Below are 21,447 nucleotides of genomic sequence, written 5' to 3'. Positions count from 1 at the left end.
CAGTAAAGCCTGGACGTGTTTCACTCACATCAGAAAAGCCCAGACGTGTTTCACTCACATCAGAAAAGCCCAGACGTGTTTCACTCACATCAGAAAAGCCCAGACGTGTTTCACTCACATCAGTAAAGCCCAGATGTGTTTCACTCACATCAGTAAAGCCCAGATGTGTTTCACTCACATCAGTAAAGCCCAGACGTGTTTCACTCACATCAGTAAAGCCCAGACGTGTTTCACTCACATCAGTAAAGCCCAGACGTGTTTCACTCACATCCCCTTCTCTGTGCTTCTGGAGCAGCAGGGCATCCTGGACATGCAAAACTTCTGAGGCTCAAAAGCAGAGCAGGTGGCCCACACGCTACCACTCAGGTTCCACATGCTAGCGAGTCCCATGAAAGAACTGGTAATAGGCAACATACCCAGGAGAATTACCCCCCCCCCCCCCCCCCCCATCACACCAAACCACTCGCCGCCACCCCCCCCCCCCCCCCACGCGATCTCACCAACACAAGTGCGACCCATATCATGTGAACAGTCAGAGCTCATTTTCATCTCTTATATCCACTTTGAATACGATAGCCTTATAGTTTGGGCAAAGATAAAGCACTTTTTGACCTTTAAAAGACCCAGGAACCCACAGCAATGACTGGTGTTTTCTTTCAGAGGCATAGACTCACTGGCTTGTCAGGTCAGGGAATGACCCCAGCAGGTGAATGACTCTGCTATACTAGCTTTTTTAAGAATCGACTGAACACAAGTCACTAACTACCTTTATATTAGAGTCAATTAGTCAAGCTGCCTTTGACCCCCAGCATCCTCACTCTCTGCTGCGTTTCTCTGGCCTTCCCGTGCTCAGGTGGGGACGTTTTCACTACAAATCCACAGCGAAACACTTCAAGGCAGGAACCACAGAAACGACTATAAAGCAGATCACATTTTCCGGGCTCATGTCTCTGAGCGAACCCGTGGCCTGTGGACATCCCTGCACAGACACGGCGGGGGACGGTGGAGCTCAGACAGGCTCCCTGAAGAGTGTCTCCATGCTTTGATGTTCCGCAACACCTCAGCCCTCCAGCCAGAGATCAGCTGAGGCCCTGCACGGAGAAGCAGACGGAGTGTGTCTAGAACAAACAGCAGCAAGACAAACATGCTGAACTGTCTCACCTTCAAGAGTGGCAGGCCTCTGTCTCACCCTCTGCTCATAGTCTCCATGGACGTTGTGTGAGTATGTCAGGAACAAAGAGAATGAGAGTGTGTGTGTCAGTAAGTCAGCGGGTGTGTGTGTGTGTGTGTGTGTGTGTGTAGGCTCTATGAAGGCTTTCTGTATTTGCTTCCTGACCTCTCTCTCTCTCATCTCATTTGTTTCCTGCAGGCCTGGTTGTCAAGGCACCAGTGTGTGAATAGCTACATTGCCGTGGAAACAAGCACATAGATGGAACACACTTTGGCAAATACCAACACTGATTATTTAATGTCCAGAATGAACTTAAACAACCTCTTCCCTCTCCCACTCCAGCTCCAAGCAACCTATAGCAGCAGTAATGCTCACAGCAATCACCCAGCTCCAGAACAGACAGACAGGTCACAGTGCCACCTTGTGTCCTTTAGGGTCAGGGTGTATTTCAGGGCAGGAGAGGCCATGTGCCTTCAGGGTAAATCACCTCTGGACGTTTTATTGTGCCTGCAAATGCAGGTGTCATACCGTACCTTCAGGTGAACTGCAGGACCTGTTTGTGTGTGTGTGTGTGTGTGAGAGAGGGAGAGAGCGTGAAGAGTCATGGTTGCATGCTCTATGATCACAGAAAACTGGACCTGGTTTACCTCTCCTTTGGAAGCCATTTCCTCTGTGCGTGTGTGTGTGTGTGTGTGTGTGTGTGTGTGTGTGTGTGTGTGTGTGTGTGTGTTCTACTGCCCCTCCTATCAAATGGATTGATAGGAAGAACAGCCAAGGCTGCTCCTTCAGCCATGACATACTGAACATTCCGATCAGCATGTGCACGCACACACACACACACACACACACACACACACACACACACAGATGATGGTAATATGCTGTGCTTTAGCTAATGAATGAAATTCATTCTGATAGATCGGAGTGCTCACCCACTGACTATGACTTCTGCCTGTCCTTACAGTTGTGTTGGCTTAGGAATAAATCTAAAATCAGATTCAGGTCATTACTACCTCAGTCACTAAGTGTGAACCTGATCCCGAATATGACTATAAAGTGGTCTACATATGCCCGTGAAAATATTAAGTATAATGTATCAGGTGATATACAATACAGAGATCTGTACAACCCTACAGTGCTATAATAATTCATGTGTAGGATGTCATCTGATATAAAAATAGGCACTGCCACATTTTTACAGACCTAGAAACTCAACCAATTAAACAATGCATACGAGCCTGCTGAAAAGACACCATATTGCCCCCTGTTGGGAAAAGCAGATATAACAAGACAAACAGTTATAACAGCTTGTATGAAACTTTGTATGAAATCATAATAATATAACTGGAGGTGAGTAAAATAATTCTATAAGCACTTTGGTAAGCAGTCTGTGTACAGTGTGACTGAGGAACGCCTCTGTGTGTGGCTGGGACCCGGACTGAGGCCGAACAGGGACGGCGAGTGGCACTGCTGCTGTGTAATTTCCCAAATTCTCTCTACTTCCGCAGGGGCCCCACAACCCCCTCAACAGCTCTGTAATTACAACACTTCATGTGTGACCAGGAGCAGGTGGCTTTGGGAGGGGGGGAGATGGAGAAAGGGGTAGAGAGAGCGGGGGGGGGGAGTGGAAGAATCAAAAAAGAATCAAAGACTATTTTGAAGTTGTTCAGGGAGCTAAGGTGGTTGTTTTGGCCTACAGGGTGTATGGGAGGTGCACGCTTACATACAAGTTGCACATATGTGCTATTAGTGCCAATAACCATCACCACTCCCTCTACAGGCCTACGGTCCACCTGATGCTCTTGCTCCTTTAGACAGACAGACAGAGAGAGAGAGAGAGAGAGAGAGAGAGAGAGAGAGAGAGAGAGAGAGAGAGAGAGAGAGAGAGAGAGAGAGCTTCCTCCTATGAACTCTAATTGCTCCCTCAGTCATGCTAGACCTCCCCACAGCCACACCCCACACCCCTGCCCACACCTCACTGCCTTGCAGGAACTGCTCTTCTCCAGACATTCAGACAGTGCTACGTCCAGTGAGACATACTGTAACCTGGTGGGCTGACGTCAGTGTTTTTTGGCCTTTAAATATAGAGGAAACAGAGACTCACTGTTCAGTGTCGAGAGACACAAAGATGTCTGGACATGTCTCTGGGAAGAGAACAGTCCCGGTGTGGCTCCTGTGTGGCTCCACAACTCACCTGCACACCAGGGACCAGACCGCCGTACAGGGGTCAGACTGCATTGTGTGTGTCAGTAAGAAAGAGAGGTGGCAGAAAGCCCATCAAGACCTTCAGCAGCTGTGGAGACGTCTAGCATTTCAGGGGTTGTTCCAAACCCATGCGCCCTCTGACCCCTGAGTTCATGGGCATAAAGAGAACATCTCAATTTCCCACCCACCCACACACAATTGTCTGCATCCTAATCTGGCTCAATCCCACCAATTGTAAGCAGATAACATCAGTCTGTCAACTGCCTCCAGTCACTCCAGTCAGCGCAGGATTTAACCACCACACACACACACACACACACACACACACACACACACACACACACACACACACACACACACACACACACACACACACACACACAATGCTCTTGCCCTTCTATAATTTGCACAAGAACTAAGCAAACATACAGATAAACAGACAAAGTCCAGTGTTGGGCCTGAAATTTCTCAGTGTGACCCAGTCAAGGTGCAAGAACATCTTGGGTTAAGAATAGGAGTATGACGCCATGCCAGGACCCTGCTCCTCCGTGTCCTGCCGATGCCTCTTCGAGTTCTGCCTGGAGGTTCTTTCCCGGTCAGGATGCTCGTATCAGACTGTTAAAGTCTTGTGGGTGGCACCCACATGACCACACAATAGACGAGGATTCTAAAAGTGAAGCGATTTAGCTCTGGAACACTTACGCCCCCTGTGAGCTCCTTTGTTCCAGATGACAGTTCAAAGGAGGATTGGATTCATTATGGTAGAGATTAGCCAGAGGGACTTCACACTGGATCAGCCTACAAACCTCCAGTGTAAGACTCTGATACAAGACATACATTTCATGCTTCAGTAATACTGACCGAAGATGACTTTTTTTTGGGTATCCTAATGAAAACAATTAGGTTGATGAGAGTGAAAAATTAGATCAGTGCTGTAAATAGTCTTTCTGTCTAAACACAAACGGGAACAACACCCTACTGGTACATATGAGAATGTGGTTCATATGAGAAATCATGAAGTGAGCCTAACCCAACCCCAAACCCAACACCAACCCCAAATACAAACCCAACACCAAACCCAAACCATCAGTAAAAATTCTGTCCAGAAGAGCTAATGCAATCAAAGGAATCCAACCGATGAAGTAGAGGAGTGAGAGGACAGGTGTGAGGGCAGAGACATCCCCTCCCCATGCGTCCTCTCCTCTGGTCCGTATGTGCACGCACGCGCGCGCGCACACACACACACACACACACACACACACACACACACACACACACACACACACGTTTCCCCACAGACTCTTTTACCGTAAACAAAACTCAAAAGAAAATGGGGGTATTTGATGTTTAGCTTGAACAATGTGTTTTTTACCTTTTGCTTGTGGTTCAATTAAAAAAGAATAAACTCCATTACGAGCTGCACAACACTCAAACCCTTAAAGGCAGTGCAGCGTTTGTTTGACCCTTGCCAGATGGATGTGATGTCATTTTAGAAGGAGACTCAGAAAGGAAAGCCAAGTGTTGTCAAGACAACCTGGAGCTTTTGAAGTTCAAAGGAACAGTAAAGGCCCGGTTCACAGGCCAAGGCCCAGCAACAGAATGTGGAGAGGTGATCCTGAACGATGATGAGGCTGAAACAGATAGTACTCCATTAGAAAGCTGCATCCTCGCAGAGGAAGCAATGAATTATGGGTGAGGATAAAAGTCAAGAGGGGAAATTAGCTCTCATAATGAATTTTAATTTCATCGATATTTTACTTGATTAACTTCAGCTTTTATGTGACATTTCAGCCAATTCCACATACAAGAAATCACCAAGAGTTTTAAGAACCTACTAATCCAAAATAACTAACTTGGACCGGGCGGGGCGGGGGGTTCTGTGGGTATGCCATTCTTAGTCAAGAAACCGTAGTAGTTTGACAGGGTACATGAAGGTTGCAGTGGGTCACTGGGTGAGGGAAATAGAGACCTGGAGAAAGCTGCATGATAAACACTGTTAAAACCACAATGGCTACAAGATATCTGTGAATAGAGTCCAACTGCCTCTACCCTCCTCATCCATCCTCTTACCCACCACGCACACACACACACACACACACACACACACACACACGTACACACGCACACATGCATGAGCTTACGTGCACACACACAGAAGTGATTCCAAAATGTGCCAAAACTTAAGCTATGAAGAATAGATTTATTACTATTAGCTCCCTGAAAACAGACCAACTCTCTGTAGACACTGCTTAGTAATACTGTACAAAAAAACTAATATAAGGCTAGGGTGGTTTTATAATCTGCCTATCTAAAGGATAGTGACTCGACAACTGACAATGGTTGTAGCCCTTTAACCCCCTTTAACCTCAAATACCAATTAAATTTCTCTGGTTAGTTTTCACCTCAATGCTAATGAGATAGAGGGATCACAGGTTGGCTGTGTTTAATATCGTTAGTAAGCTGCTGGCGCTGTCTACATTAAATGATGCACAGGACCAGGCAGGTGATTTCAGCAACTCCATCCCTATACACATGCACAAAAAGCAAACACACCCAAACAATTAGCTCAACAACTATATTGTAGGGCAAGTTCAAGCTTTTTTATAAAAAACATAAAAACGGTATTAATAGTTGCTTTGTCTTTACATCTGATCTCAGATCAGTTTGTGGCTTTTCTTCCATGGTGTGTGCGATAGGGACATTTTAAAGTAGAAGCATGTCTAAGATCAGTCCAAAGAGGTGCCTTCTGCCCCAAATGTGGTACACAGAGCAGTGAGTCATCTGACCTGGAAACAGGCATATTCCTGGAAGTCATCTGTTCCGGAATGCACCGGTGTTCCACCAGCTCCCTTCACACCTCGGCCCACTGCACTCACAGCCCAGCCCATTATCGCCGTGGTGACCGTAGCTAATGAACAACAGCTCATTACAGCTAGCCAAAGTACCCTTACACACATGCTGATGCAACCACACACGATTGCTAATTTCCCCTCACAGCGTGTGAGCCGTGCGGGGCAGTGTGCCGCCACTGAATCACAAAGGTCGATCTGTGATGCATTTGTGAGGTCAGAGGCCGGCCAATTTATTTACACCATCCCAAAGCGTCAGAGTGTCCCCAAAACGCATGCCAAACAGCTTGAAATGGAGCCAGAGCAGCTTGGTTTAGTTGATGACGGGCTGGAGATTCGCCAGCAGGCCACACACATGTGCTTCAGAGGGCAGGGGAGACAGCCACCCAGTCCATTATGAATAAATACCTCCAGCACTGCTGCCCTCACATGGCGGTGCCAGTCTAAAAACACTGTGTCTGTGTGTGTGTGTGTGTGTGTGTGTGTGTGTGTGTGTGTGTGTGTGTGTGTGTGTGTGTGTGTGTGTGTGTGAGACAGAGAGAGGGAGAGTGACCTTCAGAGTTTCTCTATTCCCGTCTTTTCCTTCTTTAGATTGAGTGTGTGTGAGAGAGAGCGGGAGGGAGAGAGGCCATCAGAGTTTTTCTCCTCCCTCAGCCTGTCTGAAAAGAGTTTTCCTCTTAAGCCCCATTCATATGCTGGGCAACCCTGATGGATTGGGTTAGCTGGGTTGCTTGTTAACAGGCTGAATAGCGGTGCAGTGTTATGCAGATCATGATCAGGTTACCAGGAGGACAGACGTCAGTGGCCCCAGCTGCCTTTGGGAAGATACCAAATGCGCTCTTCTGCAGAACATCTCCAACGTTCCCAACTCCTGACCCTTTCAGAATCACCCACTGCACCACAACAGCGTGAACGGAGCCAGGATGTAGTCCATATCCAAACAATGGCAACGATCTTCTCATCCATCAATCACATTTTACAACCTCTCTATAAACCCACTAGCCAAGATTATGTAAACAGCCAGCCAAACTATGGGCACATTTAAACGGACTTTATGGCAAACTATACCATAATGTTAAAAAGAGCCTAAAGGTTAGTTTAAGTCTTCCTTTATTTCAAACTCAGACTCCATATCCCACATGGCCCACTCACCACCTCTCCCTTCATCCCTCCATTTTTGCCTTTACTTTGTATACGGTTTCAGCCAGGAGGAACCTGGGAACATAAGGGGCATCTTTGTCCACCCCTGCTCCAGACCACTCCTATCGTTAAACACCACCACTTAGGAGCCCTGTGATTGGTTAACGCATGGTGTCCGAATGGCTTTCTCCTCTCTTGCCCCATTCAGCGCTGCGCTCACCGAGTGGGGCATGCAGCCTGCCGTGAAACAGGGGTTAAGTGGCAGGATTTCTGCATGCTTAGGATCATTATTAACTAGCCTCTGTAGCCCAGTGTGAGCTAATTTCAGCAGCTCTGTGTAATTAGTTTCCCTGTGGCCAATGCAGGCACTGCTCTACTGCAATAGGTTTTTATTATTTAAATAATAATTAATGCTAGCATTTGGGCAAACCAGGCTGATCTGAACACAGTGTACACATGACAAACTCCAGCAGGTGTCAGGGAGTAAGTGGGTCTCACAAGTAGGGTGATCATAGAGCAAACATTCCCAGCACAGATGCTAATGAGCTGTAACTAGCCTCATTAGCACAAAGGAAAAATCAATCAAACCAACAGCAAGTATTAATAATTAAGCTCAACGTGTTCATCTAATATCAGCAATCTGTCTCTTCAAATCCATATATCCATGGTGCTAGCTGGAAGGCTCAGTGTACATTGTGTGTGTGTGTGTGTGTGTGTGTGTGCAGGGGTGGACTGGGGAGAAAAAGTGGCCTGGGAGTTCCTGACAGACTGGCCCACTATATATATATATATATATATATATATATATATATATATATATATATATATATATATATATATATATATTATATATATATATGTGTGTGTGTGTGTGTGTGTGTGTGTGTGTATACTGTATATGACCGTGTTAAGGTCATTTGCCTTAGACGTTGCAGAGGCGACAGCAGTACATTTAAAATAACATGTTATCTACAATTTAAACTGCTGTATGTTTTCGTAGTCCGGCCCGTATTTTCTGGGTTTTTTTCTGATCTCCGCTATACTGTCAGCCCGCACCAGCTGGCCCAGTCCGCGGCCGCGGTCCAACTCGTTCATGTGTTTACAGGCTCAGTCCTCGGCCCGGTCTAACTCATTCATGTGTTTACAGGCTCAGTCCTCGGCCCGGTCTAACTCATTCATGTGTTTACAGGCTCAGTCCTCGGCCCGGTCTAACTCATTCATGTGTTTACAGGCTCAGTCCTCGGCCCGGTCTAACTCATTCATGTGTTTACAGGCTCAGTCCGCGGCCACGCTGAGCAGGTTAGTCTGACTGGAGCGGGGGAGGTAATAACACCGTTAAACAGCACCGTGACTACGGACCGGGGCCGCAGTGCGCGGCAGTGGCTCCTCCACGGGCTGAGTTAAACCACCGGCGGCCAGCGGCCCGGCGGCCCACCGGCCCACTAACCCATCGGCCCACCGGGGAAATCCCCGGTAGCAATGTATGCCAGTCCGCCCCTGTGTGTGTGTGTGTGTGTGTGTGTGTGTGTGTGTGTGTGTGTGTGTGTGTGTGTGTGTGTGTGCAGACTCAATCCTTAATCATTAAAAAAAGTCAAAGAGTCAGTGGGAGAATGGAACAGTTAAGGAGTCAATGGGGAAACTTTGTAGCAATTTTCATAGCATCAAAGCATGTCTCATATAGAATTCCATAACATGAGCTTGTGCATGATCTTGTTCACTAAATTCCAGCAAGAACAAAATGGCTGTGGCTCCCATGACATGGCAAAGCACAGTCTTCAGAGAACATTGTACAACATACACACACACATACACACACACACACACACACACACACACACACACACACACACACACACACACACACACACACACACACACACACTCCCCTGGCTATAGAGTCAGAATAAGAAGGTGAGCAGTTAGCTAACCTCTCACCTTCAGCAGTGGTAAAGAAGGACAGTGCCAGGAAGAGGGAACGTGATCTCCTCTGTCTCCAGCTGTGGCCTGATTCATCTGTTTACTTTAGTAACTGTCTTTCCACAAAAGAACTCTAAGCTTGCAAACAGTTATCAGGGAGTCCGAGTGTGTGTGTCCACTTGCCTGTCTGCTGTCCTAATCTTTCTTTGTCTGAGGTCAAATCAAGGCCACATACCCCATCAAATCCTCTCTTGAACACACACACAAAAAACAAATGCCTTTATTTCTACCTTCATAAAAGCTCTCTAGGTCAAAATGTTGCACTGACCATAAAGTCACCCCATACCAAGCACAGCAGTCACACACACACACATTTCTGGAACTCAGACATGTCTACAGCAAGTTTACTGGGAAGAGGCTTCAGTTTTATTGTGGCACTGCGAAAGCCAGGCAATTAAAGCCACATTCCAGAGCTGACTGTTGCCCCGTAATAGTTTACAGCACCAGAGGACAGTCTGAAAAGCTTTTTCCTCTCCCAACAGCCGCCTAGGCGACCAAGCCCCACCTCCACTGCACAGCCACCTAGGTGATCGAGCCCCGCCTCCACTGCACAGCAGCCTAGGCAACCAGGCCCCGCCTCCAATAAGTGCTTAAAAACCTACATCATCTTGTGCATACAAAGGTCCAACATTGTATTTCTCACCTAACACTTGCCAACTGTGCAGAGCTCCACAGCTGTGAGGCTACACAAGCCTTTAAACTTTCACTAAAGCGCCACACCCACTAATGCACAACTTTAACGAAACAGTGTTTATTTGAACATGAGCTGAAGCACGCAATGAAACTCCATACAGAGCTCCCTGGCCTTTATGTAAATTATTCATATCAGTTCTAAACAGTCATTGGTCGCTGGGCTGTTCCTGGATAGTCCCCAACCCCCTCCTCTGTCCGGGTTCCACTCCACCAGGATTACTGCACGTCAGAATGAAGTGGGCCTTGAAGCCTCAAGGCCAATAATGTGGCTCAACCCTTCAGACCAGAACAGACAGTACAACCGTTATCTCTCAGCACACTCACCCACACTACAGTTGGCAAGGCCCACTCACAGACACGCGACTACTGGAGGGGGAGGGGGGGGGGGGGGGGGGCTTCACCATTGAAGCCCCTAAAGTATCTAAATATACCAGACTGGAATACAGCTTCAATTTACAGATTATTTGTAAATAATACCATTGTGCCTTGAGTTAACCAGGCACGCTCACAGCTTTCTTATTTACTAAAATACCAATGTATTGGCTCTTCATGGTGTACAGTGGATGCAAAGACACACTTAAGAGAGGTAGAGGTAGAGGTAGAGAGAGAGAGAGAGAGAGAGAGAGAGAGAGAGAGAGAGAGAGAGAGAGTGTGTGTCTGTGTTTATGTGTTTTACCTCCATTTATGCACAACAAAGCCGGGACACTGCTCTCCACACACATTACACGGTTGGTCTCTTTCTGGATCATCCAGTGCACTGGACTATGGAGGAGGGGGGGGGGGGGTACATTATTATAAGTCAAACAAGACCAGCCTTCATGATAATGTGAATATTTACAACATATACGTATGCATACTTGAGAACGTAACTGAACCTGGACTGATTACAGGTAATAGAATGTCTAGTTTGTGCCCGACTGGCTCCTACCAGCACGTTCTCTCTTCCTCGTGCTCCACACCACAGTAGTTATCATCAGTGTTGTTATACAGCTACATCACTAGTGATCCCCTAAAATCGACACACCCCTATCGCAATGGTTATAAAAAGTTTACCCACTAAACTCCCGAAGCCCAGTGGTCGTCATGTACACACGTTTGGTAAATAACTGATTTAAACAATGTGCGTCTGAATATTCTTAAATGCGCGAGCTCAAACATTCGAATTGAGTGTTTTGTTCCCCCCCCCCCCCCCCCCCGGAGCGCTCGTGTCAGGCATCCACTCAGACGCAGATTAGAGGAAAGTCAACTTAAAAACAACGTCACATCAGATAAAACAGTGATCGCGATAGTACAGGGCTGAAGTAAACATCTGAGCAAACGTTTTTCTACAAAAATACACATTCCAAAAAGATTATCAACAGAGAGGATCAACGCGCAAGTCTTTTCCACATCGATGCGTCAAAACAGGCTTGCAGGTACGCTCATCAATAATTGAAAGGCGGTGTATCGTTTTACTTACCAATCGGCTGAAGTTTCTGCTTTTCGAGCTGCGGCTAAACATGTCACTTTCAGTGGTTTGAATTAGACCTGTGAATTAAAGAATCTAACTGAACAATATTTCGGGGCATTCATAGACAAATCATCCACGCTGCGTTTGGCTCTGGAGGAGACTGTAGGGTCCCGGGCATAATGGTAACGAACGACCTATTTCCGGATTCCACCCCTCCCTCATCTCAGCCAATGCTGTTCCAATACACTACCTACAAACGGACACCTCGTAAACCTTCAAACCTCATTTGACATTAGTAAGTAGCTAGTAACTTTAGTGTGTGTGTGCGTGCGTTTGATCAGGGAATGCATGTGACACAAGACACATATTAGATAATTTAACAAACAAAAAGCATTCCTGTAGGCTTTGTTCATTTAAATCTGTATTGTAGTCCTTGAACGACCCTGTCAGTTCCCCGTCGGGTAATAGAGCGATGGAACGCAGCAAGCACTTGCTATTAATTCAGAGTGGAAGGGATTTAGACAGATGAGCAAAAATTCAAAAAGACCTCAGACTCGAGTGGTCCGTTTCAGTGGGAAAACCTTTCGCTTCCTGCAGGAGTCGGCCAGGGTCCACTCTCATGAACAAGTGAGCAAGAGTAGCCCTGGTCTTGTTTAGCTCTTTGAAGTCAGCGTTATAGGCCTATACAGATAATCATGCTCGTCAGATACTTCGGTTCTCGTGCTTACAAGTGTCGGTGCTCGCTGGATTTCTAGAATTTGCGTACTGACATATCAAATATATATCTAAAAGAAAGTGAAAGTAATGTAAAGTCAGGGTATTGGAAAGGCAATTAGATTATGACACTTTTTGGAAAATAAACGTGAAATGAAAAGTGCCAAGACAAGAGACGTTAGAAGGTCCCATGTGAAACACAGAGGCCAGAGTCTTGAGTGGAAGAGAAAGTGAAGTCATTGGTTTAATCTCCATGGGAATGTCTGGGAATGTGTTTGAACATCCTCCTAAGCCCATTCCATGTGGGTGTACATCAGCGCGTGTTTGTTTCCGAGTCTCTTTGTGTCATGTTCAGGCCTTGAGCAGACGCATGTCCTCACACCATTTTCAATTTCTTCACAACACACAAATATTTGTTGCATCTACATTATACTTTACAAAGGGTAAAATCTAAGCATTGCCACAAGCTAGTGATATTTCACTAGTATGAATCAGTAAACAGAAGTGCTTTTCTAACCTTTAATGCACCTCCACATGACCGAGTGGAGCATGCCTAATATGGACTAGTGACAACAGCAGACTAATATCAGGCAGTTCAGAAATGAACATTTATCTGATATCCAGCACAGGACTGTCAGACTTGGGCTAATCAGATACCTACGAATCCGATACCTGTTAACCAGTAAACACTAATCAGATACCAACTATTCTGGTAAATATATGGCAAAGCCTGTCATATGCCCCTCGGGTAAGACATGCCCCTCGGGTAAGACCCGCAGGTACTAACATATCAAGGTAAGGGGAAAGTGGAGATACATAGAACTGAAAAGCAGTTTATGTTCTGTTTGGTTTTAATTGCATAAAGATTATTCCCTTATGTGATCCAATACATGAATCATAACATCACAAATCTGGATGATTACAAAACTGGGTTTAAAATGGCAAGATGTGATGGACAGACACAGGCTTACATAAATACTGATTTTAAAACACGGGCAGATTTCTTTAAAACAGTCATGAAAAGAAATGTCAGTACATTCATTTAAAATTTAAATACACATCTACATATAATAAATAAAAAAACATTGCTTGGATGATATTGCTTGAAAATATTTTATCTGCCCACAGTAATAAAAGGAGATATGACATCCATCAATAATTCTATCGCTGCATTAATGGGAACATTAATTAAAAACACTTCAAACAGACTCCACAGGACAGACATACAGACTAATAAACCAATCATTTATGAGTTATGCAAATGAGCAGATGTGAATACTGAAGAGCACACAGTATGGTCTCAGCAAACGTCCAGAGCACATATGCTGCATTCAGGCCCCTGGCTGTGATCACGGACTGCCTGACACTCGCAAAGAAATCCAAAATTCCCTTTTCATTATCAGTGTGAATTTTGGATGCTACAGAATGAACATCCTTCATGATAATGTAATAAACTAATGTAAATAGCACCATCACTTAAGGAAGGAATTGTTTTTTTGCTAAGAATGCAAATACAAAGAATAATTGACAGTGGATCGAGTTGTTATGCACCTCACCTATGGCAACTGTAACCACTACACTACACAACACTGTGATTGATTATATCACAACGTTTCCCTCTTCTCAGAGGCACCAGGCAACGATGCCCTCTCTCCCCCCACTTAGTTACCATAGCCACAGAGCCATTAGCTGCGGCCATACCCTCCAAAAACACACCTGGAGAAAAACGCAATTGCAGAGGTTGTACCACGGTATCCATAGTATAGATTTAACATAATCACAAACATTAACTTTGTCTGAAGAGACAAAATTATGAAAAAAGGACAAATCTCACAGAAGCACAACACACACACACGGCATTTGTGAGGTAATTCTGAAAATCAGAAAAAACTAAAAGGCTACAAGTAGAGGTTTTCCACTGCGTCACGGACTCTGGGGTGGACCACAGTGCACCACATTTTAATTAGTAAGTCAAATTGAATTATTACCTCAGATCTGTCTTTTGACAAATTGCCATGTCACAGGTTTTGTTTCCCAGTACTTCCAGGACATATTATTATCTTGTCCTAGAGATTCCCTTCCCAAAAAGGCACTAATGTCAGAATCCATACTAATAACACATTTCAGAAACCATGCCTATGATGTGTCAAAAGCCACACCTACGACACGTTTCAGAAACTATGCCTATGACATGTTTCAGAAGTCACACATTTGACACATTTCAGAAGCCACGCCTATGAAATGTTACGCTGCAGAGGTACTTACTGGAGTCCAGAGGTGTATAATCCAGGTTTAGAAAGTAAAAGTCCTCACCAGGATTTTGCTCAAGCTTGCTAGATATTCTAATTAGTGCAATCCAGTTAAAATTAGTGGAATCAACACAATCCAGGAAGCCTGAGCAAAATCCTGGTGAGGACTTTCTGAACCTGGATTATACACGTCTGCTGGAGTCAGTGTTTATTTGCTCATTGCCCCACCCCCTACCCCATATAATCAAGCTAAAGTTTGCTGCACCACATAGCTCCTCCTCTCAGTGCCACATAGCCCCTCCTCTCAGTGCCACATAGCCCCTCCTCTCAGTGCTCACAAAGCCTCTCCTCTCAGAGCCCATGAAGCCCCTCCTCTCAGTGCCCTCCCACAACTGCCTAATATGTGTCTCTCCACAGCTGGTTGTTGTAAAACATTTATGGCTGACACTGAATGTCATCTCTTTAACCTGAAGTAAACCTTTCACCTGACCCACCCATGGTGGAAGTAAACCTTAAAAAAAAAAACAATAACAAACACAATAAAAGATAACGATGATGTGCTTCTTCCCCTGCCCGATGGAACAGATACACTTTCATGGCCCTTTTTAAATACAAATATCACCAGTAAAGATGGAGAATGTTCAGGACAAGATCATTAGGTCCCTCTCCTTTACAAGGCCCCTCCCCTCATGAGGCCCCTCCCCTTGATGTCTACCTTTCAGCCACGCCCCCAAGACATTTTGACTGAAAAATGCAGTTAATTATTTCAGGGCAAGATGTAAGATTTAACAACAGGATTTATAACATTTAATGTGAATGCTAATATCAAATTATGAATTATGCAAATTAGATAATGCAAATTGTTACATGTTTTGGGTGAACATCAGTCCTATGTACTGACCCATGCACCATTAAAAATATCTGCTGCCCTGCATATAAATCTGGATATTCTGTTTGGAGGTTCTCCAGGTGTTCCCCCCCATCGTTCTCCACCCACTGAGAGTCATACCTCTTTCCCACCAGTCCCACCCCCTCAAACCATCAGAGTACCTGTACCATTAACCTGGAACGCCTAGAGGTCCTGCCCACCAGCTCCACCCACCAGATCAAACACCTGCTGGAACACAGCTGAGGGAAACAGAACTCCCTGTACAGTTAGCTTTGACTCGGCAAGTCTTCTACAACGCCCCATTGCCAAAGTCATAAAAATGACATCAACATGAAAGTGGAACAGGTTAATATCTTCTCCATGCATGATTTCCAGCTGCACTGGAAACAGAACTCACTTATTAATGTCACTTTTTACAGTCTGTCCATGAGTAGACCCCAGAAAGGGCTTTTCTGCTCTACTCTCCTGGACCCCCCATAGCTGCAGCTCTCTGTGCTTCTCCACAGTGTGAGAAATCCTACGTTCCCCTCTCCCGTTCACCACAGTGCGCACACTGGACTTCAGAGATAAAGTCACACCTGCCTAGAACAGCCAACTGCTTGCAGTTTATTTTAAACACCAGCATAATTACATGATTTTTCTGCAGGGCTTTATGTGAAAAGTTATGATGAAATGGCTTGTATCACATAAATAATTGTACAATATAAAAATAAATGTGGATAACAATAAATAAACACGTTTTATACATTACATACAACTATGTCATTTACATATCTACAGTAGGAGAGGACTGAGGAGGAGGAGGAGGGGCGTTCTTCATCGGCTTTAGCACCAGAAAGAGAGGAACAGCAGGGGAGACTCCTGAAGAAAAACTGCAAGAGGAAAAAGAAAACAATAAATGAAAATGGCAGACAGGGAGTGTAAACAAATTTTTGAACAAAAAAAAGTTCAAATATCTGCTTTTTAGAACTAGCTTTAAATGTGTGTTAAGTAAATATAATATGTAAGGCCTGATAGCCTTACATTACCCAGCAAACTTTACAAACTACAAAAAAAACAAATTTAAAAGTAGTCCAACCTCATAGAACCATCATGTGACTTGTACAACAAGGCCTGAGCTGGAGGGAGTGCATTTGCCACAATAGCCGCCACACGTTCCTGTCACTCTGCTGCCATCCTGAGGACAAGAGAGAAACTGCACATAAGACTACGCTCGGAAAACAGCGTAAAGGTGTATATTGCTTCTGGGTGATACTGCTGACTTGTGCAAAGCCAAATAACTTGTAATGTGTTTGTATTGAACTGAATTGAACTGAAGTTTTTTTTATAAAGACTGAAGTGTTTGTTTATGGTTATTTAAAAATACAATGAAGTTTTATATACAAAATTTCAATTCCAATCATTTGAGAAGAGCCCTTCAAATCAGTGTATTGTTGTTAGACTTACTTATTTTGGTGTTTTCTTTATATTATGATTAATATTTAACAGAGAAGCCCTAGAAACGTCGGTGTGAGTGAGCTGTGTAAATGGCTAAGCCTTTAACTACTACATGTACCAGACAGGAAGAGAACAAACGTAGTAGATTAACTCCCTGAAACAGCCCTACAGGAGCCAAAGCCACAAACACAAAAATCCACTCTCCTTATCCAGCCAGAGTCAGCGACCTTTCGCTTCCAAGATGGTTGTTTTGGCAGGACTCTCCACGCTCCCTGACCCATTACTGCTAGGGTTCTGGTGCTGGCTCTCCAATGTGGGTCCCATTCAGCTTTTTAACCGCTGCCAAAAAAAGGCTCCAACCTAATTCCCATCGCAAAACACAGGGCAGAATAAGTGCTGCTCAATAGTGCTCCCGGCCCTGGTCCACGAGACGAAGATGGGCAGAAGTCCAGAGGGTGGGGGCGGAGTCTAGATAGTAGGGGTGGGGTCTAGTGGATGGGGGCGGAATCAGTTTGTTCATTTGTGGGGGTTTTTGAGAGGTGCAGAGACACTTAGAGTCTAGTCTAAATGAAAACAAAAACCAACCTGAAAGGAATCTAATGCTTAATACTAAATAATTAAGATAGTACTAAAACTAAATATTGAGAACTTATATGTATATACATGTATAATATATTAGGGCAGATGTTACTGTACATGTTAGAGTAGATACAATAAAGATGATGTTTTCAGTCATGCAAGCATTTTACTCTCAGTGACTGTAACCACCAGAAGTAATGTGACAGTGAAGATGCTATTCAGAATTTGCTGCTAGGTGATTAATGGGGTGAGTGGGGGGTAATCTAACTGCATTAAAAAGTTGAGATACATTTGCAAAGTAATTGAATGATTAATTTAATTATCAATACAAAAAAGCAACTCTGAGGGGAAACTTGCCAAATTCTGTGGGTGTGACGCCTCTGGGTGGAGCATTGCTAATGCTGGCTCTGGAGTGGGTGAGTAAGAAGGAATGAGGGTACGGAGGGTGGGGCTTAAGAGCACATGATCATGACGCACAAGGGGGCAGGGCTCTATGGGTCAGGAGACGACGGGAAGGCGGAGGTGGGTGTGTAGGGATTTGGGGAGATTCATACTAATTGCCAACATCTGATATGATAGTGTGTGAATGAAGCATCTGGATGATGTACCTGAGATTTGTGGACGTCGGCCACGGCGTAGTTGCCTTGGGAAACCCAGTTGGTGTTTTCAGCCACCTGGAAGCCTGTTCCTGCAAGGTTGAAGCTGAACCGACCCTGCAGGAGGGCAGAGGAACACACTGCTTCAGCATGGGATCAGACCCAACAGTAGATGGCACTGGCGAGCAGCAGAAAAGGCATCGTCTCGCTCCACTGAAGATATTCCTGTGTTTACACACTTGCATGACCAGGAGGATGATGGGGCAAGACGCCTACTGATTGCACATATGAGGAACAGGATAAATAAACGGACCAGTGAAGTCGTCCGGTTAACTGACATTTCACTAACATGTTTTCCTTCATGGAAGGATATGGTGCGTGAAAAATATTTTGACTGTGCATGTTGTCAGTTCTTCCTTAAAAATGGCAGAGAAAACTCTAAACTCATATTCATATATAAAGAACGTTGCTGCAGCACACAGCTAGTACGGAACTAGCTGACAATACTACACATATGTAAAAGAACACAAAGGCACTTCATGAATATTCAGGTTTATGCCAGATGTTGTGGAATCCATCTGTGCTGGGTTAGGGAGCTTCAGAGGGAGGGGCAGCTGCCTGCGTCCCTGAATCGAAGATGGAGGCGGAGACGGAGAAGGAGCTGGTCTCACGGGGCTCAAAGCCCAGGGGGTGGCAGCTGTCTGCACCCCCCCCCCCCCCCCCCCCCCCGACCCAGGAAGAAGAGAGTGGAGGGAGAGAGAGGGAGAGGGAGGAGATGCACAGGGAGAGAAGGGGTGAGAGAGGGGTACAGAGTCAAAGGGAAAGACTGAGGGAGAGGGAGGGGGGGGCAGAGATTGAGGGACAGACAGAGGGGGCAATGAGCCAGAGAGAGAAGGAAGAGAAATGGAGTAAAAGGAGCAGATTCAGTGAGTTCCTGTCATGGGATCTACCAGCGCCTGAGCCAGTCGGCTCGGTTTGACGCGGTTAAAGTTTGACAGCTCGCATGCTGCTTGGGCAGCTGTCTGCTATTTTAGAGACAGGGCAGGTTTGCAAAGATAGAGAGGACACCCACACACATAAGCATGCATGTGCTCACACAGATACATGCACACACGCTCTCTCTCTCTCTGACTTGTGATTTCTGTCATTCTCTGCATGCCAGAAGAAGAACCTCTGTTTTCAGCCCCAGGCTAATCCAGTGTAATTCCCACCTGTGGACATCGGGCGGCGCTGTAGCAGTCTCCTGCAGTGGCAAAAGGGACTTTGTGGCCCACATGAGTGAAGGCATACTTCCAGTCTGTGGCTAAAAGACAGAGAGAAGAATCAGTAAGACTAATGTGGAGGTGGTATAGCCACCACAAAACATCTTAAGCCTACAGTGCAGTATTTCAGAGGCCACCTCATAGAAGCAGGTTTCCACGCTAACGGAGGCTTTCAGCAGTGTTACACATGACCCCTGTCCCTTTCAGATGTCACCATCTATGTTGTCACGAGGACGACCTAATTTTTTACTGGCCATGAACCGCTATCTTGAAACTATTAACTGCTCAACATATTTCGACACGGAGCGGGTGGAGTCAAGGGAGAGGGCGGAGCAGCAGTGGGGACAGGAGCTGGAGGACTGCGCCTATCCCAGGGTGCAGTGCTGATCCCATCGCCCACATCAGACAGAGCGGTAATTACGCCATTTGTTTGTTTACTCTGGAGTTGCCTCCTATAACCCATACCCCTCCTGCCCCAAACAGGTCCAGCTTTTCAGAGAGGAGTGTAGTTAACCTTTCCATATGCCTGGCTAACACTCCCTGACCTAGAAATTCCTTGTGGGGAAAACACTCTAAATGGTTTTTTTCCCATTGAAAAAATACATGGAGAGAACAGTCATGATTTAGACTATCTGGGCTAAATATCGCAGAAATATTTGTGCATGTTCTCCGATGAGCTAACCCCCACACAGGCCCACAGCACACGGCCGGCCTGCATGCTCAAGCCACAAAGTCCCGCCCACCCCGAGGCTGAGCAGTACTGCTGCCCGGCCCGGCCCGGCCCGGCCCAGCCCAACCCGCCTGTAATCTTAGTTATTTCCTGTTCATCTCGGGAGTGTGGACCATATGTTTTACTTTCACTGCATGCCTCTCTCTCTCTCTCTCATATTAATCGTGTGATGAGAGGGTTCACCCAGATCCGTTTCACATCGTAATGGCATGACTGTGACGTACGTGTGAACAGGACCTTCCCGCACAACTGTGGAGCTTGGGGAGGTGGTTTGTATTAGAGGTGGCATACAGGAAGCAGGTCGCATCACAATAACAAGCCCTTCATGCAGCATGGATGGTAATACTACACATAAGCCCAGGAGATGAAGGCTCTTTTTTAACTTAATGGTTCAATAGGCAACATCTATCATATTTCCCAGTTCTTAACCTCTTAACCATGAAGAGAGAGAGAGAGAGAGAGAGAGAGAGAGAGAGACGCAGAGAGAGAGAAAGAGAGAGCTGCCACCAGGCTGTGCAGGAAGAGAGGTTTGAAGTTTGGAGAGTTCAGGGAGGTTAGCCGAGCCCAGACGGCCTCTTTCCTCCAGATGTGGATGCTGGTTCAGAGTGTGCAGTCCAGATCAGCAATGTGGGTGTGGCTATGTATTTCAACATGACACTGTTCAACAAAGGCGTTTATAGTTGCTACAGAATACCTTCACTTTCATATAAATACTAAAGGACTAATTGAAATTAGACAACTGGACTGAACTATAGGAATCGGTTGAAATGCAAAGACCATTCTGTGGCACTGAATTACCTTGGTTATAACAGGTCTAACAATCAGGCCTAACAAACATAACACACAGACATATGACATAGACTTAACATACATACCGGACACACAGATCTAACACAGAGGCCTAACACACAGACCTAACATACAGGCTGGACACGGTGACTACTCTGGCCTGTGACTACTCTGGTCAGTGACTACTCTGCTCAGTCACTACTCTGGTCAGTGATTACTCTGCTCAGTCACTACTCTGGTTAGTGATTACTCTGCTCAGTCACTACTCTGGTTAATTATTACTCTGCTCAGTCACTACTCTGGTCAGTGATTAATCTGCTCAGTGATTACTCTGGTCAGTGATTACTCTGCTCAGTGATTACTCTGGTCAGTGATTACTCTGGTCAGTGATTAATCTGCTCAGTCACTACTCTGCTCAGTCACTACTCTGGTTAATTATTACTCTGCTCAGTCACTACTCTGGTCAGTTATTACTCTGCTCAGTCACTACTCTGGTTAGTGATTACTCTGCTCAGTCACTACTCTGGTTAATTATTACTCAGCTCAGTCACTACTCTGGTCAGTGATTACTCTGCTCAGTCACTACTCTGGTTAATTATTACTCAGCTCAGTCACTACTCTGGTCAGTGATTAATCTACTCAGTCACTACTCTGGTTAATTATTACTCTGCTCAGTCACTACTCTGGTCAGTTATTACTCTACTCAGTCACTACTCT

The 21,447-nt window shown here is 45.5% G+C and overlaps 2 protein-coding genes and 1 long non-coding RNA gene across 3 annotated transcripts in view; 1 reads left to right on the top strand and 2 right to left on the bottom strand.

The window, feature by feature from the left end:
* prickle2b (prickle homolog 2b) overlaps positions 1 to 11,663 on the bottom strand; it is a 69,008-nt gene extending 57,345 nt beyond the window's left edge. Inside the window, exons 1-2 of the mRNA XM_076989170.1 lie at positions 11,495 to 11,663; positions 10,712 to 10,797 (exon numbers count right to left, since the gene is read on the bottom strand). Coding sequence (XP_076845285.1) covers positions 10,712 to 10,797; positions 11,495 to 11,536 — 128 coding nt within the window. The 5' untranslated portion in view covers positions 11,537 to 11,663. The remainder of the gene's footprint in view (positions 1 to 10,711; positions 10,798 to 11,494) is intronic.
* Positions 11,285 to 17,198, top strand: LOC143490735 (uncharacterized). Its single transcript, XR_013124961.1, has 3 exons — positions 11,285 to 11,450; positions 11,610 to 11,780; positions 16,118 to 17,198. It is a non-coding gene; the product is annotated as an uncharacterized LOC143490735 (long non-coding RNA).
* Positions 13,050 to 21,447, bottom strand: part of adamts9 (ADAM metallopeptidase with thrombospondin type 1 motif, 9) — a 50,190-nt gene continuing 41,792 nt past the window's right edge. The window contains exons 37-40 of the mRNA XM_076989155.1: positions 19,161 to 19,252; positions 17,962 to 18,066; positions 16,416 to 16,514; positions 13,050 to 16,209 (exon numbers count right to left, since the gene is read on the bottom strand). Of these exons, the coding sequence (XP_076845270.1) occupies positions 16,428 to 16,514; positions 17,962 to 18,066; positions 19,161 to 19,252 (284 nt within the window). The 3' untranslated portion in view covers positions 13,050 to 16,209; positions 16,416 to 16,427. The remainder of the gene's footprint in view (positions 16,210 to 16,415; positions 16,515 to 17,961; positions 18,067 to 19,160; positions 19,253 to 21,447) is intronic.

The sequence above is a fragment of the Brachyhypopomus gauderio genome, unplaced genomic scaffold, assembly GCF_052324685.1.
Source record: "Brachyhypopomus gauderio isolate BG-103 unplaced genomic scaffold, BGAUD_0.2 sc66, whole genome shotgun sequence".
Lineage (NCBI taxonomy): Eukaryota > Metazoa > Chordata > Actinopteri > Gymnotiformes > Hypopomidae > Brachyhypopomus > Brachyhypopomus gauderio.
Note: the sequence above shows the minus strand (reverse complement) of the source record. Positions and strands in the feature narration are given on the sequence as shown.